Source organism: Anser anser (assembly GCF_964211835.1).
Source record: "Anser anser genome assembly, chromosome: 1".
Classification (NCBI taxonomy): Eukaryota; Metazoa; Chordata; class Aves; order Anseriformes; family Anatidae; genus Anser; species Anser anser.
In genome coordinates, this window is record NC_139720.1 from 90,335,208 (window position 1) to 90,354,646 (window position 19,439).

Genomic DNA, 19,439 nt, shown 5'->3' on the forward strand with positions numbered 1-19,439 from the left:
TAGAACTTACCTGTATCTCCAGAGTAGGAAATTACAACAATGTACTTATCTGCTGCAACCTGGTAGCAATGTCAGGACTTTTTCTACTGGCTGCCAGTCAAGGCAATCAGCAACATGGAGAACAGCTTTTCTTTTCACTCTAATACTACTACAGCACAAATGAGAGGCAAAACAAAACAAAACTTGTCCTCAAAAGAATTCACAAATTACAAAACTGCCAGCACCTGAGACTCCTCTTGAATGGTAACTGATACCTGCTGGTGCTACCATCCTCAAAATGCAAAGCAAGACCTTATTCCACAGCTGAGAGAGATCTTCCACAGCTTAGCACATCAGAAACAAACACAGAAGGAACTAAATAACATCACATGGGAACAAACTCTTCTTCCATAAAATTTGTCTGAAATGCGTGAATCTAAAGTCCTAAACTGATACATCGCATTCACACACACACAAAAAAAAAAAAAAAAGAGCCCCTTACAGATCAAAGTATTGATTTCTCCAGAAAATCAACAGCAGAAACTTCACCTCCGTTTCTGTCCTGGGGGACTAGGGACAAAAAGCAGAAAGAGAAGACGACGAGGGAACTTTAGTCTCCATGATGCAACCACTTTTATTCAGGTTTAAATCCCAAAATACTGCTTTTAATGAAGGGGTAAATCCCTCTCACAAGTGCACGTACATATCATAGACATCTGATAAAGTAAAATTCTTCAGTGAAGTAACTGCCACAGCACCCAAACATTAATACTCTAGAAAATTGCCTAAATTCCCTAGAAAAAGCAATCTGCATGCCATTAAACTGCGCAGACACTTTCCCTGCATCCTCAGTTCTCACTCACCCCTTTCTTTTTTTCTGCTTCCAACACATACATGGAGGTCTTTGCTCCCTGCATCCTTCCCTCCTTCCAGTACAAGCTGCATTTCTGGCGCAAGAATATTGCTCTAAATGAGCTGCTAGAAACCTCTGCATGACAAGTCATGCAAGCTAAAGGAAAAATGGCATGTGCCTCAGTTGGAAGTCTTAATAAGGAAAGCAAAACATGTAGAAAGATGAACGGACAGACTGAAAAAATACTTGCACTCAGAAAAATGCAAGCTGACATTTAAAGACTTAAGTGAGAACTAGACTCACTTTTACTAAGCTCCCTGACCTGCTGATGACATCTGATTTCACCTTCATACCACTGGATTTTAGGAACCCTCTGAAAGTGGTGCAGTTTCTTTTGACAGATCCACGGGGAAAGGAGATGTAATAACTTTTATGTTAACCAAATGTTTTATATTTCTTCCCCAGACCCAGAGAAAAGCCTTCTCTTATGCAAAGCAGAAAGAAACCTAAAAACCCCTTAAAGAATACCAAAGCAACAATTTCCCATGGCCAAGTGGACTCAGTCAATTCCTGCATAGACGGACAGAGGTAATACAAGTTATACTGCACACACACATCCTACATCATGGTCTGACATCCAGTCCTTCTACAACTGTGACTATATCATCCTTTTGTCTCTGCCAGAGTCAACTGGGGCAAAAATTTAATTTTCACAAGATATACATGACATTTAGTTAGCTACTTTCTTCTAGAGTTTTCTCTTCAGCCTTCCAGAAACAATCTTTGTGAAACTACGGCTGAAAGCACCTGAAAATCAATTCATGAAACAAACTCATTATAAACCAAAACTGTCAAGATTTATGCAGCTCACAGATAACAAGCATGTGCTGTAAGGCTATGAAATAGGTATGTGTTTGTATGCTGAAAAGGCTGCCTATAGTATCAACTATACACAACTTTGCACATCCATCATCTGCATTTTCAAGTACTTCATCAGGCAAAAAGGTGAGTGTGTGGATGGATCATAAAGTTATCCACATTTATGTGACCTTCAGAGAAAGAAGACCACAGAGAGCTTCTACTAGGTTCAGAACAATGGGGATAAAGAATAAAAATTTTGCTATATATGGTAATATTTTTGGACAGAATTCTATACTCATTTGACCCATTAAGATATCTGCTAAACATTGGAATAAAGTAACTGTAAAAAAAGAAAAAAAAAAGAGAATTCCCAGCAGTAAAACAGTGGTTTCAAACAGCACAGGATATCCCAATTTTTCATTTTTTTTTTTTAATCACACTTTTCACTGAACACCAGAGAAACAACAGACCTGCAGATACAGAGCAACGCAGACTGTTTTAAAACCACTGATAAGCTTTTACAAGCACTGTTTATTAAAAGTCAGAGCTGATGGCAAGTTTATACTTCATCAACTAAGTCAAACTTCTGAAAGCATTGGAGAGGGCTGCTACGGGAAGAGACACTGCTCTGAGCACAGCCCCCTGGTTATCTCCACCTTTGGGGAGCACAGAGAGCCCTTTGGAGAGGAAGGACCATCTTGCCAGAAAGACCATGGGCATGAAGCACACGTGGATTCTCTTCTGCTGGTTTAACAAACAGCAGGAGAAAGCTGCTGGCTGGCTTTTTCAGTGTACAGGTTGCTCATACATAGCTGTATATTTTAACCTAAGATTGCTTAGACAAATGCAAATGCTCTATGATCTCTTTGGCTTGAAGCTTGTCTTTTGTTCAGAACCCAAATATTTCATATAGTGACATAGTACATTTCTTTTTCTATTTTCCATCATCTTTTCTGCTTCATCCACAAATATGGATACTTCATTTTGCTTTTTCCTCCATCTTCCTGAATTTACTGTCTGGGGCTCTTCTTCTCCTTAGTTCCATCTCCTTCTGTGCAACATTTGCTGTAGACATCTATTACATTGCTATAACCTACAGCATCTGTTACCTACTGTTTTTCCCCCATAGTATTCCCGCTCTTTTCCATGCACAAAATGCCAAAGGTCACCGAAACAAGCTAATGCTAAACCATCCCCACAGTCAGTTAGCCCAATATGATCTTTCTTGCATTACTCTTGGTTTACACATTTTTAGAAATTTGTGGATACAGAAACAACTCTAATTTAATTATGGTTTTATGCAAATTCTATGTTAATCAAATTATCCTGGGTTATTTCTAAAGATGCTTCACTATTTTTTTTTATTGCCCTGTTTCTCTCAGATACTACAATATGTCTTTATTATTTATTTTGACCTTTTGGCAGTCTTACTGTATTGTCATTTTAATATTGTCATTAACCATTCCATAACCTTTCCAGTCTCCCAACACACTATGGACCTTGCTCACACAACCCATCGGTGATTACTTATTACATTTCTGTATTCATCCTCTCTTCCACAACAAAGGCATTTAATAACCGTTTTGAACCAATGATTTCTCTTCAGACACTTAGTTCACCTCTGTCCTTTCCAGACATGACTTTACCCCACTGAATGTCATGTCACAAAAATGTGCTGCCAAATTATAACAGTTTATATTCATTTTGGTACATCACGTTTACAAACCATTACTCACATTTAGGATGACAGAGGTAGGAAATAAAAAAGGCATTATGCAGTCTCTGGTTCAATGCAGGAGCATTACTTGCACATAGCTGTGTTTTACTCTTAGTTACAATGTAAATCCAACAATTCCTATGACTAAAATGGGTTCATGGGTAGGTTAACAACAACTTCAGTACACTACAGACCTTAGAGCTTTGTCCAGCTTTCAGATTGTCCAATGTGACAGAGTTGATATGATAAAAGTAATTGTCTCCTGCTAAGAACTAAGTTTAGGCAATTTACCTGGGTCACTATTCTAGACATCCTTTTCATTATTCCTCTTTCATTTTTCTATATAAACCTTTTCAACTACTCCACATTGTTAAAACCATACAGATGGGAAGTTAACTATGTCAGCTATCAGAATGGTTGTGGCATTGCTTGTGAGGCCACAGAGCAAAGACCACCTAACATCATCTTGTCATCTGACATATTTAACCTGAAAAAGTCTTCTGTTACATATATATTCAGAAGCAGCTGGGCACTTCCCACCTCCACCTCCAGTATTTTAGTCCTGTAACACTTTCCTCTGTATCGTTAATAGAAGATATTGCAGAAGTTCTGCCCCCCCCCCCCCTGTAATTTTCAAATGCTGTTAATACATTTTTGTTTGTTTTGCTTTTTTTTATTGGGATGCAGAATCACATTTTGGTGGAAAATACAGTAAATACATACACACATTCCTCTCAAATGCAGAATCACATGTTTGAGATGTTCACAAGGATTTTAATTGCTAGGAACATAAACACTGACTTTCAAGCATACACATACTTGTAAGGCCTTTTAAATTCCAACCAAGTACTATGGTACCACACCTCAGAAACCCACCAAAATCAAAGGAAGTTTGTTAGAACAAATCATTTCTTTGCAAGTGAGAAATGAGCAAGTCTGACTTTGTGTCTTTTTTTTTTTTTCCAATCCGGTGCTCCTCTGACTATGCTTAGGGATGCAGAGCTTTATCTAGAGGCTTTTCCTGAGTTGGACATTTTTAATGGCTGTCCTCCACGTAGGTACTGAAATCGTTAAAGTGGACTACAGCTTGAGTGGAGCAGCTCAGTGAAAGCCCTTCTCACATGACCCATGTAGGAATTAAATGTGGCAGGATGCAATTCTAACACTGTAACTGTGTAAGTTTTCTTTTTTTTTTAATCATATATTTTTATAATCATTTTTAGTAATGCAGTGCATGTGAGCATGCATCTGCATACACACAGATAAAGGTCCCAGAGCTGCACACCAACACCACATTCAGAGAACATCCCTGCATTGTCGTCAATCTCCCCAGGATCTCACAAGATGACTTCAAACCAGGTGAACCTTTGATAGAAGGCTGTCAACAAATCAAGTGAAGAATGCTTGTGTCTCAAAAGAATAGCTAAGGTATACAGTCATATACATAAAATTGTTCCCTCAACTTTGAGAACACACAGAATTAATTCTGTGCAATCCATAGCAAAGCACAGGAGAAAACCTCTACACTGTTCCCATCCTTTTTGGGACTTCAGTAGATGCTCGGTCTGGCATTTAACTGCATTCCGCAGACTCCTCCCATGCAGTTGGTACAACGTGGATATATGAAACAAGACGACAAAACAAGTTGGACCAAAGCATTTGCTGGCAAGAAATACGAGAAGATTATTGTGTTTTTCCTGTAATGGCAAAGGAGGGAAGTTTAACAGTAAAAAGGTAAGTTGAATGGAATGCTATCACGCATAGTTTTGTTTTTCTCCCTGCTTTTGTTTTGTTTTATAAATAAAAGGAACAGAAATTGTAAGCGGACTGATTCTTGTCTATTTCCTAGGCCTCTTCCGGATGAGGACCTTTTACTGAATTTGAACACGAAAATAAGAAGAAAAGGAGATGCAAGGTTTTAATTCAAAATCTCTGTTTTACAGAAGAATGCAAAAGGAAGGCTTGAATCTGTATATTTAAATCAGTTTTTCCAAACAAGGCATAACCAAATAGAAAAAAGCCAGTGCCCTTCTTACTAAATGAATTTGATTTATAAATAAAACACATTGCAAGTGGCCATGCCAAAACTTGTTTACATTTGGTCACAGTACTGCCTTTAACTCAACTAGTAAACTAGGTTAAACAAACACACATCACATTTGACCAGTGTTTGTAAATAATTCTAACATGCACCAGTTAAAATGCATATGGTTTTTAAAAAGTTCATTTCCAAACATGTCAGAAACAATTAAATATAAATTTTATATATAACATAAAATAGGATGGCAGACAATCCTGCAAACTTCTGTATATCAGTCATTGCAAAAGAATCTGAGGGCATACCTTCAGTTCAGATGGTTCCTTGCCCCTTTGTTGAATTCTTTCACTTTCTAAAAGGACAGAAACCTGAACAGATTATGTACTTAATAATAGATATATAGTCTTTTACACCGTGTATACAGAGATCTGCCATTCTTCCTATTAAAACAAAACTCTCAGTCAAGTAAAACCTTATTTTCTTTGCTCAGTCCTCAAAGTCACCACTTTTTAACCTACACAACACAAATTGCAGATCTTTCAATTTGCATCTCTATTAATAAGTGGTTTAACAAAATAAGTTAGCTCTGAGTTCAATGCTGCCCTCCACCTTCTAAATTAAGACACTGCACTAGTGCAGTCACATGCAACTGAATTCTCAAGATTTAGTATGCCACACATCTATCAGTTTTCCTAAAATCTTAAAAACACCAAAACTCCGCATTTACTTTCTACTTCCATAATTTGCTCAGTTTCTGCTTTCATTTTAGTTATCAATGCTTTAAAACCACAAACTCCTCAGAGGCTCAGAAGTGGGGTAACCCACAATCCACCTTCTATTACAGCATTAGAAAGACAATGCACAACCGCCTCTTAAAATAGCATGTAAACTGAAGATTTCACAGTACTGAAGTTCAGTAACCGGTTTGTTCCACGATTTGTGAATTGTTGTTGGGAACTCCGTGCTTTAAAGCCAATACCCCTGTGTATTTGCATGTGTTAGTTTTCAGTCTACAAAACAGAAATTATGCAGAAGTCATATTGTCCTAGCAAATCAGTCACGCAGTTCAGTTTCCACCTGGGCTGCACGTTCGTTTTGAGCATAGACTACTTCTCCACCCATCTGTCCTTCATCTGCATAGTACTGTTCTACCAGTCTCATTAATGTTCACCCCTCTGGATGGTTTCATTGTAAGAGGATGTTCTAATCTGAAAACCATTTACTTTTGAATATACGCTGCTAAATTACAGTGCCAGCAGGAGAAGCACAGCTCAGCCTCTCCTCTAAACATTTAGTCAGGCTAAAACACTTCGACATAAATGCTGTACAGTTCAAACATTTATTACCAGGTTTCAGAGTAAAATTAAATTACTGTCATGGATACATTACATTTATTAATAAACTGTCACAAGAATATTAAAGAAAGTTAAACAGGTAACACAAGGATATCAGGGAATATAAACGCTCAAGTTCCAGTAGCAATGTTTGCTTTGCCAGGTTACACATCCCGTAAGTTTGATGGAATGCACTGCACATAATGTATGAAACTACACAGCCACGAAGAAAATTAACTTCTGAAGTTCTGGTTGGGATTTTAATTTTGTGCTCTGTGAAAAGGGGAAAAGCAAGGATCCTGTTTATTTGAACTCCTAGCAAATATTTACACACAGGTTCGGGAAGGCAGTGTTTTGAAGAGATGACAGGCACAAACGTCACTGCAGTTTGAAGGAAGGAGTCAGAGGGATGCTAGCAGTTAACCCAAGCTCTCTCCTTCAGAAGCAGAAACCAAAGGGTCCTGCCTTGCCTCTGGAAGACGAAGGCTGTTGTGGTATCTTCTTTCCCATGCAACAGTAGGGAATAAAGATCCATGTCTTCCAGATTGAAGGCAGCAGAAATAGCTCCACCAGCAGTTTAAATATGGGTTGCTTTCTACAGATTTCAATCTAGAGTCTTCACTCGCCCTCACACTTAACACCTCTCTCCACATATGCTTTGACTGTCATTCCACCCAGAGATTTCATTTTCACTTCAGTTTAGCTTCCATTATTACCTCATCCCTCTTTTTTTTGTGCCCTATTCACCCTCAGGAAACATTTGTTTGACTTTTTTTTAAAAACAAGCAAACAAAAAAAACAAACCACTCAAATCAAAAAAGTATTGTCCTTAAAATGCTCCTGGCCACTGAATCTTACATGAAATCTCCCCTTCAGGCAGAAAACACAAGCTTAAGATCCTCAGCTACCATGGAAAATGTTTGTCCGATTGGAAAAGAAAACATTCAGATTCTAGACAAATTTATCTTCCCTCACAAGAGGTTTTGGAAAACAAGCTAGTATAGGACGAGACTTCTAATTTTTAGGAACTATGGAGACCTAAGAGACAGTATGCTGTTACTATCTCTTCCCAAGAAATCTTAACTCCTCCAGAACCCATTTTGGTTCTACTTGTCAAACCTCTGGGTGGTAAAGGGTAAATACCTAAAATAAAATGTGATGTTGCTTGTAAACTGCTTCTAGACTGAAACACCTAATCAGTACATAGACAAGGTATGTACACTCCTGCTTCATCCTGTCCTTGGATCCTTTCTGCCATTCTAGTAGGCATTGTCCGCATGTTCATCGGTAAGCATAGCATTACAATTAGTAAGACTGCTCAATACCAAGACAGTTAGGGGAGAAAAAACACATGAAGTGAGGAAGCAGGGCTTGTTCAGTCTTGTAAAGGGAAAGCCAGGCAATGATCTAATTGCAGACTGCAAAATCTTGAAGGGGGCTTAACACAGCCAAACTCTCCTCAGTAGAAGCAGATGGTATAAGAGAAAATGGCATCAAACTGTGTCTTGAGAAATGCCAACAGGTATCAAGCAGAAGCCTGTCACTCAGAAGACTGCAGCATTGGAACAGGCTGCCCGCAGGGCCTGTGGAATCTCCACCTCAGAGGCTTCCTGGAGTCCACTAACACAACACCGTAGCTGCATTAGCAAGGGTCCTGCGTTGAGCAGGAGGCTGGGTGGACTAGGTGGCCTCCTTGAAACTCTTCCAAAAGATTTCTTCATTTCTCTGATAACCTACATGTCTGAAAATGAGACACATTTCAATATCACAGTTTAAGAAAAGATACCAAGTGAAAAGTAGATTCTTAATTACATCACTCTGCAGCCTGATCCACAAACAACACTGACATTTTCAACCAGTAATAATTATACAACACAATCAGACCTTGAAGCACTTAACCCACCAGAACTTTTTGTCCGTATCAGTGAAGTCTAAACAGACCCTAAATAAAGATTGTTCATTAAAATCTACCCAAAATGCTCTAAGTCAAAGAACTGATAAAGTATATATATATAAAAAAAAGAGAACCATATCTCCTACCATTCCCTAGCATTTCTATACAGAAAGCTCACATCTAATTTAGAAAGCTTCAGTAATACAACTACTGCAAGCAATTATTGTCCTGTAGATTTAAAGATTCACTTTGGGATTTTTATTTATGTCCTTTAGAAATGAGAATATAGACAGAGCGATTCCTCTTTTTCCCTGAAGCCTGACTAAAATCAATCACCAGCCCCTTGAGGAAGGATGACATTGACTGCCCCTACTTGTCTAATGCAATGGCACACAAACCACAGAGCAGCACAGCACTGGCCCATATGTACACGTGCTAGCAGGCAACTATCAACCGTTCTGCATGTCTTAAGTTATCCTTTTCGGCCTCTGCAAATCCAACAGCTGAAATGCAGTTCTGGTCTGTGGGACATGGAGGAATAGCAGTTACGAAGGGCAAAGCGACACACGGACAAAAGGACCAAGTGACCCAAATAAATCTCCTGAATTTAATCACTATGTTATGCCTAAGACAGCATCTAGGCACAGTGCAGAAAGCCCGTTTGGGTGGTAGTGGCCCACGGGTGTTGACAGGGCGGCAGCCCGCCCGTCACTCCACGGCCATTCCCTCAGGCCACAGCCCAAGGTTCCTCACCAGCCCTCAGGGCTGCAGCTGATGGAGGCCGAGGGGCTATGTCTGGAAAGGACACTTGGTTAGGAAATCTGCAAACACAATCTTTGGGCTGTTTTACTAAAATGTTTAATAAAACAGCCTGAGGTGTGGGGGGTGAATTGATGTGTGCCTCTCCTGCCTGCAGACTGCTGCAGTCTCAGCCTCATCCTTTCAGCATGAGACCCAGCAAGTCATCAGTGCACTTATACCTTTACTTCTCCATACCTTTCAAAAGTCATTTTAAATTTCCTGCCAGAAAATACTGTACTACACGATGACACTCACTTCATGTTATTTTTCAGAAATCTAAAAAAAAGAAAAAAAAAGACCTACCAAAAGCATCTAGACTGTAAAAAATAATGCACAAACCCAGGAATGCTATCTGGCATAAACATTTTTGGTCATTTTAAAATGGAGATTATAATTAGCATTATCATCTAGATGTTGTAAAAGCAGTCTTAAAACCAACTGCAGCGTGCCCCTTTGATAAATAATGTAGCATTCCATGACAGTTACTCTATTAACTTTGTTTTATTCTGCTTTATGCGAATAAATTCAGCACAACAGAAAATGAACAAAATTATAGAGTAAGCATTTCTTTACAAAGGGAAAAATATCTAATGGTGATCAAGCCATTTGAGAGAACTTCTCACAAATGGCCTGCATTTATGCTGACAGGACTGACAGAAATAAAACTCTGCCCATGAGGGGAATGATGCCGTTTCTAAGCTTTGAAAGCTAAAAAGAAAAAAAAAAAAAGCAAGCTGAAGTATCTGCAATTCCAAATCCAAATACAATCTTTAAAGACTGGGAATAGAAGCCAGAACCTGCTTTTTTTTTTTTTTATTGGAAACCACAGAAAACTGATACCCAACCTTCAGCAACCCATTACCAGTCAGTAAAATGACTGATGAGGCTAATGAAATATGTTTTTTTTTCCCTCAGTAATTATCATTATAAAAATGGAACAACAGCACTGCACTTATTTTACATTTAGCTGTGGTTTTTTTTATTGTTTCTATTTCAAAAGAAAGGAAAAAAGGCTCTCCCCCTCTCAATGATGACATCATGGAATCTTTGTTAATGTTAATGAGAAATTAGCACACTTTTCACTTTATGTTAAAAGCTATTTTTAAATTGCACCAAAATGCAGTATTGTTATGATCAAACTGAATTTTTCGAATGAATAGACAAGAGACTACAATTTTCAAATCAATATGTATAAAGAATATTCCAGTGCACCACATCTTAAAACCACATTTCTTTCTCGTAACAATGACTGACAACTTATAGCAAGAAAGTTGTAAATATAATTTTGAACTAACATTGCAATCTCAAACTTTTTCAAAGCATTTCTCCCATTTGTTCAGTCAACTCCAGCTAAATTTTTGCATTTAAACTTCCCTTTCAAATGCATGCTTAATGAAAGCAGCTGAGATTGAGCAAAAATCTAACAAAAGTCAAAGCCAGCTAAAGTATATCTGAACTACGTTCTTATTCTGGAATACTCGTGTACTGCTTCTGTAGGCATCGAAATTTTCATATATTCAGAAAGCAGGACTGATCAATGCTGTCTAACACTATTCATATAATTAACATAACCATCTCACATATCTCATAGCTTTAAATTACTACTAACAGCAGCTATCAGAAAGGGGAAAAAGTACGAAACAAATACTTTTTATTTTTCATCCATCACGTTCAGAGTTAGTGTAAAGGAAGCATCCACGGACTCAAGTATTCTGATTTGGGCTGTGAATCTGAATGAACAGATTTTAGTACAGGCAGATTTCTAAACACCTCTGCAAAGCTAAATCATTCACTTTATATCTTATGAATAAAAATATGTTCAAACAGTTTTATCAGTAGGAAAAAAAAAGTCTGTAAAGGACAAAGAGCATTTTTGATTACAGGAAATCAGAGGTGAAAGGAAGAGTTTGTGAAAAGTAAAAAAAACAATCCTTTAATACACTTTTATTATTCTGAAGAAAGAAGAATAAAATGAAAGGAATATACTTTCAATGTAAACCAAAAGCAGACATTTAAGTTAAAAAAAATCAGAATATATTAATGAAAAACATTTTCTCAATCAGTTATTCAGAGCAAGACGAAACAAAGTCGATGATTGACAAAAACAGAATTCCTAGTGGTTGGTTTGACTTTCAGTCACCAAAATAGTCTGCTTAAATTTCAGACCTGATACACAAGCCCTGAAAGGCAGAGTGACAGTAGGAAATACATGAAGTTGTAAGGAGACCAGACCTCAGGCAAAACATACATAAATCCTGGTTTTAACAGAATGTTAACAGAAGTACTAAGGAAATTCCACTGCTAACGAGTAGGAAAAAGAAAATGTATTACATGCCCATTTTCATTTTGGAAGCAAAGTACTTCTTTTTGCATTTTATAGAGATATTTTTCAGTTTCAATCTTTTGTCTTACACTGATTGTTTGATAATGTTTTTAGTACATTTTGAAACACATTTTCACTACTACCTTGTGAGTCTGGTAACACTCCCCACTTCAAATACAATATCACTTAAAAGTTGACAAGATTGGTGTCTCAGACAAAATATATATATGTGTGTGTGTGTATATATATACACATATACATACACACAAATGAAGACATCAATCAGTATTGAAAGAAAACTAGATTTAGGTGAGTTCACAAATTTTTGTATTTGTTGGCCAGTTTCAAGTACAACTTAAGGCTGAGCTGTCCTAAGATTCTGCAGGGGAGTGAAAATCAAGGACGTGTAAGGTAAAGAAACTTTCTGTGTACCCAGCTGAAGGGAGGGCTGAAGCATGACACCAGGAAACCCACCCGCAGTAAGGACCTACTGCAAGAAAAGCTTCAATCACAGGACGCAATGAACCACAAGACGCAAAGCTACAGGGAAACAAGCCTCATTATTTCCAGTACTCATGGAAGTACTTATTAATCTTGAAAACTTCTGTCATATAAACAGAAAAACTTTCTGTTCGTAATGACCTAAATAACTGATTCCTGAATGCAGTTTATCCAAGCGTACCTTAATCACAGGCAAAATGTAACTGTGACCAAATTTTTCTCTACCTTCATCTAGTCACAAGCAATAGCCAAATGCTTATTTATTGAGACTTTTCTTCGTCTGCAATATCACACAAAAAAGGGCCAAAAAGTTTTTACTGTGCCACACATTAGCAGACTATTGCATCCAGAACAAATGCAGCCAGGGAGACTCGCTTTGCTTTCGTGGGTAGGCAGTAACACAGTCTAATGTGACAAACTACTTTCAGGCTTTTGAAATGTAAGAAAGGAGACATTTTCCTCATTTGCACTTAAGATTTTTGATTCTAACCCAATTCTGGTTCATGGAAAAACTCTCATCAATCTCCATCATGCATGTTCTGGCCTTCCTCGCATAACACAAGCTATTACAGAAACAGGGAATGTTATCCTTCCCTCCTCTAATACTTACTAAAGTTTCCATTACTGAGATCCACGTCTTGCTTTGTCCAAATGATCATGAGAGCAAGCACTAAGAAAAAGCAAATTATTCACACCAGATTTTCAAAACAGTTCAGTGTACAGTCAGCAGCTGAAATATGTGCCCCAAAGTTTACGATAATGAGCACACACAGCTCTTGAGTCAGACGGATCTGAAGAAACTCAGGGACCTAAAAAACTTCTCTCATAATTAAAGGCTGTATCTTTGTTTCACAAGCAGTATTTTAAAATTTTGCTCACAATTTACTAACTGTGATCATGTATAGATAGGGTTTTGTTTGTTTAAAAATAATTATCTATTACTTGATAACAATAAATGCCAGAGCATTCTTTTCTCTAGCTACAAGGAAGAAATAAATAAATAAACAAACAAACATTTATTTTACTTTTCAACCAACTACCCAAAAAACAAGCACCCAAGAAATTTCAAGTCCATAAATACGTGATAAACATGTAAATATCAAGTCACAACTTGGGTGACAGCAGAACAATGCACTGCTATTATGTCAAAGACATTTTTCCAAACTTCCCAAAGAACACGGAGATAGATTCAAAGTATAAACATCTTTCTTACTAAAAAAAAATCATACTGAAACCAATACAACGACTCACATGAATATGCAGAGCAGGATTTAGACTCTACTCTTTTTGTCCTGTATGAATTATCCATCACATTTCTATTGTGCATTATTAAAGTGACTTGCTTTTTTATCCTCCCAACCCCCACATCTGTGCTGCTGTAATTTACGTGAATTGCAGTTAATGATCACTTGCGTTATGCTTAATCAGCATATCAATAATATACTCTACACAGACTAAGTAGCTCTTCTTTCTTTCCCCTTTAATGAAACCTATAGAAATGGAACTGGTATTTGACTGATTGGCATTACAAAAAGGTTGCCTAGGCAGGTGCTGGAGATGGTAGTACAGGATACAGGCCTTGTGACTGCTGCCAATCATGCTCAAGCCTCAGCAAAGCCAGCTATTATATTCTTAACTGAGTATCTAGAGGGGCCGATGTTTGTTACTTAAGGGATTTTAACGAGCTTGACCAGATCGGTGTTCCTGACGCCAAGGCTGTGGCTGTGTGGGATGGTTCAAGGAGAGATCACATTCTTACGGGGTGATATTACTAAACCATGGACTAAAACACCGCCATCAGAGTGTTCTTATGTGGGACACGGAAATCGTTGAATACAAATGAGCTATAAATCTTAACATGAATATTCAGGAATTTCTGGAAAGCTGTTATTATATATGCCCAAGTCAGACCGAAAAGAAGAAAGAATAGCCATAGAATGCAGAAAATGACAACCATCCAATCTGGGTCGTTTTGCCAGAAATCAATCAATATCATGTATAGATCAGATAGAATGATTAACCTAATAAGAGGTTTATTAAACACTTTGGCTAGATTTTTTTTTTCTTTTTTTTTTTTCTGTACGTCAGCCTCCTCAACATATTGACATTTATGGCTTCAGATGAGAACACTGCTGCACGTTGAAGAAGAATTGGCACAACACCAATACTCTCATTTGTGAATCACAGCCTCAAGAGTAGCTCTATTACCTTTACCTTGTAAATCACCACTGTGCTATTAGCAATCTTTCAGTGTGATGTGACAACTTTATTATAATGTTTTTCCACTAAAGTTTAAGTTCATATTTTAGTTAGCTTGGAGACTGATGCAGACATATTTACCAGGTTTAATTAATTGACTATAAATAATGGGCTGTAAAAAGAAGATGTCTCTTTCTTATGATGTTCAGGTTGTCATCATTTTACAGAATAACGCCTATTCAGACAGGATACACGCTGGTGTTTTCATACTATATTTCACTACATTTCACTATGCAAGCTTAAAATTTCACACTACTTTGAGGGCTACAGTTTAGAGTCTTAGTTCTCTTACAAAAACACAGTACATGATCTATATCAATTTACTAGTAATTAATTTTAACTAGGAATTTCATTAACTTCTAAAAACATCGCTGAAATTCCATGATTTTCTTTGGCTTCAATATACATGGACATTACAGTAAACAGGAATGGCACGCACAGACACAAACAAGTTGTGCTGGATTTACCTGACACAAACTTGCAGAAGCTAATAAAATTGTTTTTAGAGAGCTGGAGACCCTTTCTGGTGGGGTAATGCAGCACATCTGTTTTTCTTATAGCCCCCAAGATACTGTATGTCATTCCCTACCAACTGCTTTAGGCATCCAAGGCAAGAGAGGCACAGCTGCAGGGAGCTGAGCAGTAGATCTGCACAGCTGCAAGGAGATGAGCAGAGCAGAAAAGTAAAGCAGAAGAGGGCAGGGCAGCCGAGAGAGAAACAAAAAGAAGATTTTGCAAAGGAAAAAAAAGTGCAAGTGAAGACAAAATACTGATGAGCTTGAAATTGCTGGAGAGTTCCCTCTTGGACATCCTGTTTACAAAGGTTTCTTATTGGGAAAAGTCAGCAGGAACAGCCACTAGAAAGAAACTTGAACCCTCTTCCTACCTCTTCCCCTTGAGAATGGAACAATTTGTTCCGAGAGAGAGAGAGAGATCTACATATTAACTCAGAAAATAAACCAAGCCTTAATCCTTAAGTACTGCTAAACACCCACAGAACAATTTGTATCAATAAGGCACGACTTTAATATTAAAAACTGAATCCCACAAGGCATATATACAGAAGTACTATTACTACCAATATCTGTAAAAGTAATAAAGGCCAAGTAACAGCTTGCCCAAAGCTACAGAATAGTCAAAAAGTAAATGCTCACAATCCTACAAATAAGCAAACACCTGCCAACACTAAGAATTCAAAAAGAAGTTGGTTTGGAAAAGCAATGGACTCCTAGCTAGAAACTCCTTGCCCTTATCAAGACTAGAGACAACATTTCCCGAAGACTTACAAGGGGCAGTGTGCTCTGGCAGAGGTTTACTCATAGGGAAGGAGACTGGCTGAAAGATACACAAAAGCTTCTAGGAGTTGACATTGAAAGTTACGGACCTGAAGTAAGACTTCTCTAAGAAGAAGGAAACGAAGCACCATTGGGGTGGCACAAGTGAAAGGGCAGCAAGAGAAAAAGCCACAGGTCTTTGAGCGCCTTAGGGCTTCAGCCTACTAAGTAGGTTTTTTGTTCAGGGGACAAAATGTAGGAACTTGATTTTTCTTGCATATCTGTGCTATGCAACATAAAAATAAAGAATTATGTGGTGGTTTTTTGTTTGTTTGTTTTCCCTATGCACAAGCACACAGAGAAACAATAAGCTGGAGAGTGACTGGACGTCAGTGCCAGCGGACAGCTACAAATTGATATTCAGATGGCAAAAATGGTGGCAAATGCTATCTAAAATTTACGGCATTAGCCAATGTGAAAGCATAGAGGCTCTAAAACGGCACTTTTCTAAACAGAATACCCAGTTTCTTTACTTCTGGATACAAGATAAACAAACAAACTCAAGAACATAAAACATTTCTTTCATTACATTCCAACTAATAAATAACAGTACCTGAACAATTCATCACCCAAGTTACCAAATGAGTACTTACATCACCCGCTTACGTCCACAAGTTTTTCACCTTCTGCTATTTCCATCTGAGTAAGTAATCAAGTAATACTATGAAACAGTTCCATGATATCTTTTAGAAGTACACACTGGAATAGAGGGAGGAATGGTGCTTAAAGACAACTTTTTTGTTCAATGCACCTTTTGCTTTCATTTTCTCCAATAAGCTCTTCATGGGGATTACGTGCATTGTGATATATGTTCTAAAGAAAAGGGAGCAGAACTTCATAAGCCTTATATTTCAAGTTCTGAGCAGACAATTTTTGAAGCTCCAAAGGTCCACAGCTATTGCACAGTGTCCTCTGAAGAGGAAACAATGGTTAAATAGCACATTGGTCTGTAGCACCACTTTTCCATTTCACAGTCTACTGAACTCACCCCATGTGACGGGTAGGAGATCCAGCCCAGCTCCCCTTGAATTGTTTTTGAATCCAGCAGATTAACTACAAAAAGACAAAATGAAGAAGAATGAGTTTCAGTTGCCTCTGCCCAGTTAACCTCAGTTACCCATGCTAAAAGATGTGTTTATTTGAGGACCTTGTGAAGCAGTTGATTTGTTCAGGTGGCCTGGCAGATAGCTACAAAGAAGAAAAAGACAGACAAATGAAAAGGATTGCCTTGTTTATCTTAAAATGTGGTATGAACAGCAGACACGGGAACTTTTCAAAACAAAAAAGTGACAAAAATAAACAATGGATCTCTGTCCAAATTAATTACAGCAGGGGGTAGGAACAAAGCGGTTCCATCAGCTGCACAAACTACAGTGTTTTCCCCTTGGATGCCTGAAATTTGGGTCAATGCATCTAACCACATAGGTGAGATCTGAATATTTTAATCATTATTTGATTAAAAGCCTGTATTTGGCATATATAATTTTCTCAGAATGCAAGAATAAATAATGAATGCTGATTAAAGTCTTTCCTTTATCTCCTTCTTCCTTCTGATCTAATTTGTTCTCAGATTGTCTTGTAGTAGTGAACTGTTTTCTAAATGTCATGTGTAATACCGTAGATACAAAAGTAATTATTTACAATGCTTCAAGTTCAGACAAAGCTACTTAAAGAGCAGCATCAATTTGTATTTAATCTGGCCATTATCTTTTTTTTTTCTTCTTAAGAGGAATGTACCAATTTTCAGAGGAAGAATGAAGGTTTTATTTGTAAACAGTCCAACATAGACATTTTCCAGCCAATCCAACCACAGTGTTTTTATATCCATTTTAAAATGTGATGTAAAAAATAAATAAATAAATTGAAGGATATTCATCCTTGCTGTTTATGCATTTTTGCCGAACACAAAAAATAAATTCAGTTCCTTAACATGGTCATAGTCTCCAAGTGCTTAATCAAAAAGGTTCCTAATTAACCATTTATTTATTACCATGAAGCAGAACAGGTGAGAACTGATAAAAAGCATCATGAAGAATCATCTCTATGAATGCAATCCACTGAGGTATTAGTATACAACACAACAACATTGCTTATGGTGCTCACAGAAAACAAAATAGATAATTTCCCTCATTTTCCTTTCCTATTCTTATCAATCTGCTAAATTGACCTATTTTTATTATATTGGCATTGACCTTTCAGTAGCTGTTTAATTTTGGTTATCACTTAAAAAACAAACAAAACATAACAGAGCTATCAAGGCTTTTTTTTTTTTTCCTCTCCTCTCCTGTTATTGGGATGTACAGGAATACAGAAATATTGGGATACACAGTAGGGAAAAACAGGTATACAGTATTAGAAACCAGGCCTCGTCATCAACAACCACAAATACATGCATCTGCATGTGTTGTGTGTATGTATATATATATGCACACATATATACATATGCAGTACTATACTACCATGAATGATCTGCTTTCTCATATGGGTGAAAAAAATTCCCCTGCAGTTATACAACACTTTAAAAGACAACAACAGCATTTTGCATTTTACCTACATCAATAACCAAAACATTTTTATTAATCTTACATAAAGAACATAGCCTGGCATTGTATTTGTTGACCTCCAATTTTCATCAACAATTCAGTTTTCAATCATCTACACAGTCAAAGAAATCAGTCTTTTATTGAGTGCATGGGGCCCTACGCAGACTATCATGAAGCAAGGTTTGCATCTATAAAAAGGAAATACTAATAAGAATTCAAAACGAAAAAGTGCAGTTCTGTGGGAATTTGTAATCACAAAAGCAAGATTATGGATCTCCTGGGATAAGACATACATTTGCTGTGCATCTGCAATACGTGGTGGTGAAGGAAGTATGACTTTTGAGGCAAATTACTTGGCAATATGTTGCTAAGGCAAATCACTCAGGAAAAAAACCTTAATATATTTATTTGTTAAGAATGAGCTTCTTGAAAACATGATTGCAGTCACCCTGAAATTTATGAATTTAGTCCAAATTCATCAGTCTCATCTGGAAGAATACACAGGAACAGAGTCACAGCCTGGTGCTAGTTCTCCTCTTGGGGCTTACCAAGCAACCTAGCAGTGAGAGCACACCTTTGAAGGACACAAGATCAGCACTCAACATCTCTGTCCACATCTCCCTGTGCCACCTCAACAATGTCAGAGCCCCGCTGCCTGCCTAGCTCTCAAAAAAGGTTCACCAGGTTGCCAAGTAATCTAACACTCGCACACATTAAATAAGGCTGGAGGGGCAGTTCAGTGGAAGCCACATGTGCCTGTGAAAGGATGGGGCTGGTTTAACACCAGTAGGTAGCGAAGCTCCACCACTGCCCCACAAGAGCTGGATGCCCCCACTATAGGGCTAGAGAGCAAGTCGTCATGCCCTTCCACCCCTCTAACAGGGGAAACTTACAAGAGCACGGGACACAGACCTGCAACAAGCCCTCACTTCAGCAGACTTCCAGCTCAGAAGGTTTCAAAACCAGAAAACAAAATTCAAGCTCTTTCTTTTCACGGTTAAG

At 37.7% G+C, this 19,439-nt stretch overlaps 1 protein-coding gene across 5 annotated transcripts in view; it reads right to left on the minus strand.

Moving 5' to 3' along the window:
* Nucleotides 1-19,439, minus strand: part of EPHA3 (EPH receptor A3) — a 217,795-nt gene that overhangs the window by 183,534 nt on the left and 14,822 nt on the right. For 4 of the 5 annotated variants that reach the window (XM_083838243.1, XM_083838242.1, XM_083838241.1 and 1 more), the window contains exon 2: nt 16,883-16,947. In XM_083838243.1, the coding sequence (XP_083694369.1) occupies nt 16,883-16,947 (65 nt within the window). Of the gene's footprint in view, nt 1-10; nt 4,008-16,882; nt 16,948-19,439 lie in introns of those variants that run through there. The other variant, XM_083838245.1, reaches the window with a different exon arrangement.